At 44.9% G+C, this 2,890-nt stretch overlaps 1 protein-coding gene across 4 annotated transcripts in view; it reads left to right on the top strand.

Moving 5' to 3' along the window:
* The first annotated feature begins 262 nt into the window (after window positions 1-262).
* The window catches only part of LOC146350131 (cohesin subunit SA-2-like), an 87,019-nt gene continuing 84,391 nt past the window's right edge, over window positions 263-2,890 (top strand). For 3 of the 4 annotated variants that reach the window (XR_014789191.1, XM_084844315.1, XM_084844313.1), the window contains exons 1-2: window positions 263-431; window positions 2,625-2,797. Coding sequence is in view for 3 of the 4 variants with exons in the window: in XM_084844315.1 (XP_084700441.1) it covers window positions 2,754-2,797 (44 nt within the window). In the remaining variant the exon portion in view is untranslated. Of the gene's footprint in view, window positions 479-2,624; window positions 2,798-2,890 lie in introns of all 4 variants that reach the window. The other variant, XM_084844314.1, reaches the window with a different exon arrangement.

Raw genomic sequence — 2,890 nt, 5'->3', positions numbered from 1 at the left:
AACACTCACTATGTCCCCCTATACGCTGCGGTCCTCCCCCAAAATAAGACCCATACGGAACAAGTACCGCTTCATTTCTCCCTGCTTACTGGTTGGGCAGCGCAGGCGCACCAAGATTCCGTGCACCGCCCAAACCCTGCCGGAGTAGAAACAAAAATAAAAAGGCGGGGCTTGAAGGAAGAGTGGACGGCTCAGTCTCGTCCTCGCGGCTCCTAGATCAGTTTCTATTGGATAGGTTGCGCCACGTGATACACGTGGCTGCGGAGGGAGGAGTGGGCAATTCTCGGGATAGGTCGCACCGTGAGGGAAGGAGCGGTGGTTGCTGCTGTGGGCGGGCTTGTTGCCGCCATGCCGCTGTGATTGACGCCGGGACTGAGCGGCTCCCTTCTTGCCAGGACTGGGCCCAGACCTGGGCCGTTGCAGCCAGCTGGGTAGGGGGCGCGCGCGGTCAGGGATGGTGCCCGAGCGTGTCGTTGGGGTGAGGTGGGCCGTCTCCTCGCCTTGCTGCGCTCCCTTCTTGCGCCCTGTGCGCGCGCGCACGCGCAATCCGCTCTGTACATGATGGGCGCCCCATCCCATTTCATTATTGCTCCAAGGGTAGGCAACCTTGTGCCCGCCACATGGTTTGGACTACAGCTCCCATAATTCCCAGCCAGTTTGGCCAGTGGTCTGGGATTATGGGAGTTGGAGTCTGAACTATCCAGAGGGCACCGGGTTGGCTAGCTCTGCCATTACACGACCCCTTATCCCCCCTCTCTTCTTTTTATCCTGGGAATTTCTCTTCCCTCCTCACACTTCTTTGCATTGAACTTCATTCTCCATCCTGTCCATGGGCTTTTCCCTCAGGTTATTCTCACCTTTTTCTTTCAATATCTCCAACACAACAAAAATTCAATGGGTGAAGCTTTTCTTATCCCTGTCTCATGTCAAATCTGTACCTGTGGATGTTCTGCCTGTTGTGTGGTGTTAAAGGCACAAGAGCCCTACCTCACTCCCCCAAAGGTAGCAATACCTTTTGCCAGTTTAGGAATGGCATTTGCATCCTAATTTATGATGCAACTTAACCCTTTTCAACATGTCTACTTTTCATTGCGGTCTATGATTGTCTTTTCATTTGATTTGCATTTATAGTATTGTAAGAGGCTTCCTTTCTTGCATTTCGCTGCATACAGGTGCAAGTTTTTATTTTTCTGGACTCTTCTCCTTGATAAATTACATGTCTAACAATGATATTCTCCCCCCCCCCCCACCGGTATTATATTTCACCATAACACAACAAGCCATGGTTTAAATAAAGGAAGGTAGATGTAGAAAGAACTTCCTGACTGTAAGAGCATTTCACTGGTGGAGCAATCTTATTAGTGTGATTTCTTTCATGGAGATTTTCTACAGAAACCTAAGAATGTGAGAGGGCTGTTCTTCTCAAGCCAAAGGCCCATCTAGTCAAGCATCTTGTATCCAAGACATCTGTGTGCAGGACCTGAAGGTGGTAGTTCCCTCCTGCTTCTGCCTCTCTCATCAAGTGGCATTCAGTAGCATTTTGTCTCTGAACCAGGTGGAGGTTCCATTTAGCCTTTGTGGCGAATAGCCATTGGTAGGCTGGTCCTCCATGAATTTGGATAATCCCCTTTTAAAGGCATCTAAGCTGGCAGCCATGTATGGTTTCCTGCAGTGTAAATTAATTACGCAGGCTTAGTTATTGGCAGTAAGAGCTGTAAACTAAAATATGCTGGGATTTTTTGTATTTTGGGCCTGGCCCCTTTGTCCCACCCATTACTGGATTGTAGCCCCGCCCCAGTCTCTCTGAAATGGACTGAAAGAGGTTCTGCACCCCTGCTCTGTTTTGTCTCCCTTAACTTTTTTTCTTAACAAAAGGCAACATTTTAGCCTTTATTGATAGGGAAGGTGTACCAATACTTTCCTCATTTGATAGCCTGTTTCTGAGCCTTGTTCATATTGATATGCTATTTGAGATGGGAGTGCAGTATTCCAAATGCAGCCACACCATAGATTCATATCAGGGCATTATGATATTTGATGCTTTCTTTTTAGTCTCTTTCCTAATAATCCTTAGCATGGAATTTGCTTTTTTCACCACCAAAGCAGACTGAGTTGACATTGAGAACCTGTGCAGTCTAGTGGATAGAGTATTTGTCTTGGACTGGGGAGATCTGAGTTCATGTTCCTTGCTCATCTATGAAGTTTACTGGGTGTGCTTGGAAATCATCATCTCTTAGCCAAGCATAGCTCACAAGATTGTTGTGAAGATAAAATGGGATAGTCTCATATACCCTACCTGAGCTTGAAGAAAGTTGGGAATAAAAATATGATAAATACAATAGAAACATTTTCCATGGAAGAATTCTCTGTGTAACAAAAGTTTGCATAATGCATACTGCATTTTGAGTACTGGTGGTCTTCGTAAAGGTTATTATTTTGTCAGCTGTGATTTTTGTCTTGTAAGATCATTCATAAGTAATGCCTATTTGATTCCCATCTTAAGCATGCTGCTAAAGTATAATTTTGCATTTTGTTTTAGAGTTGCTGCTCGTAATCTATCTTATTTTAAAATGTCTTTAATTTTATGGTATGTACTGTCTGCTTTTCTTTTAAATTTTGTACAGTTTTGCTGTTGCTTCTGACAAGAACTAAAGGAAGTGAATTCGAATTTCTGCTCCTTGTATTCTTTTTCATGCTGAAGTTGTCTGATCAGGGTAACTTGCTTTCTGTGCTGCTGAGAGGATGTAGTGGAAATGATAGCAGAGCCCAGTTCCGTTGCCAATCTCCCCAACCACAAGTAAGATCTTAACAGTAGTGTACAACATTTACCGTGATATTTTACTGAAGAGTTTATGGCATTTGTTTCCTGTGTTTTTGAGTGGGTTGATGT

This window comes from Heloderma suspectum, chromosome 3 (genome assembly GCF_057233095.1).
Source record: "Heloderma suspectum isolate Gila_16-S chromosome 3, 16-S_ref, whole genome shotgun sequence".
In the NCBI taxonomy this organism is placed as follows: Eukaryota; Metazoa; Chordata; class Lepidosauria; order Squamata; family Helodermatidae; genus Heloderma; species Heloderma suspectum.
This window is presented reverse-complemented; position numbering and strand designations above follow the sequence as displayed.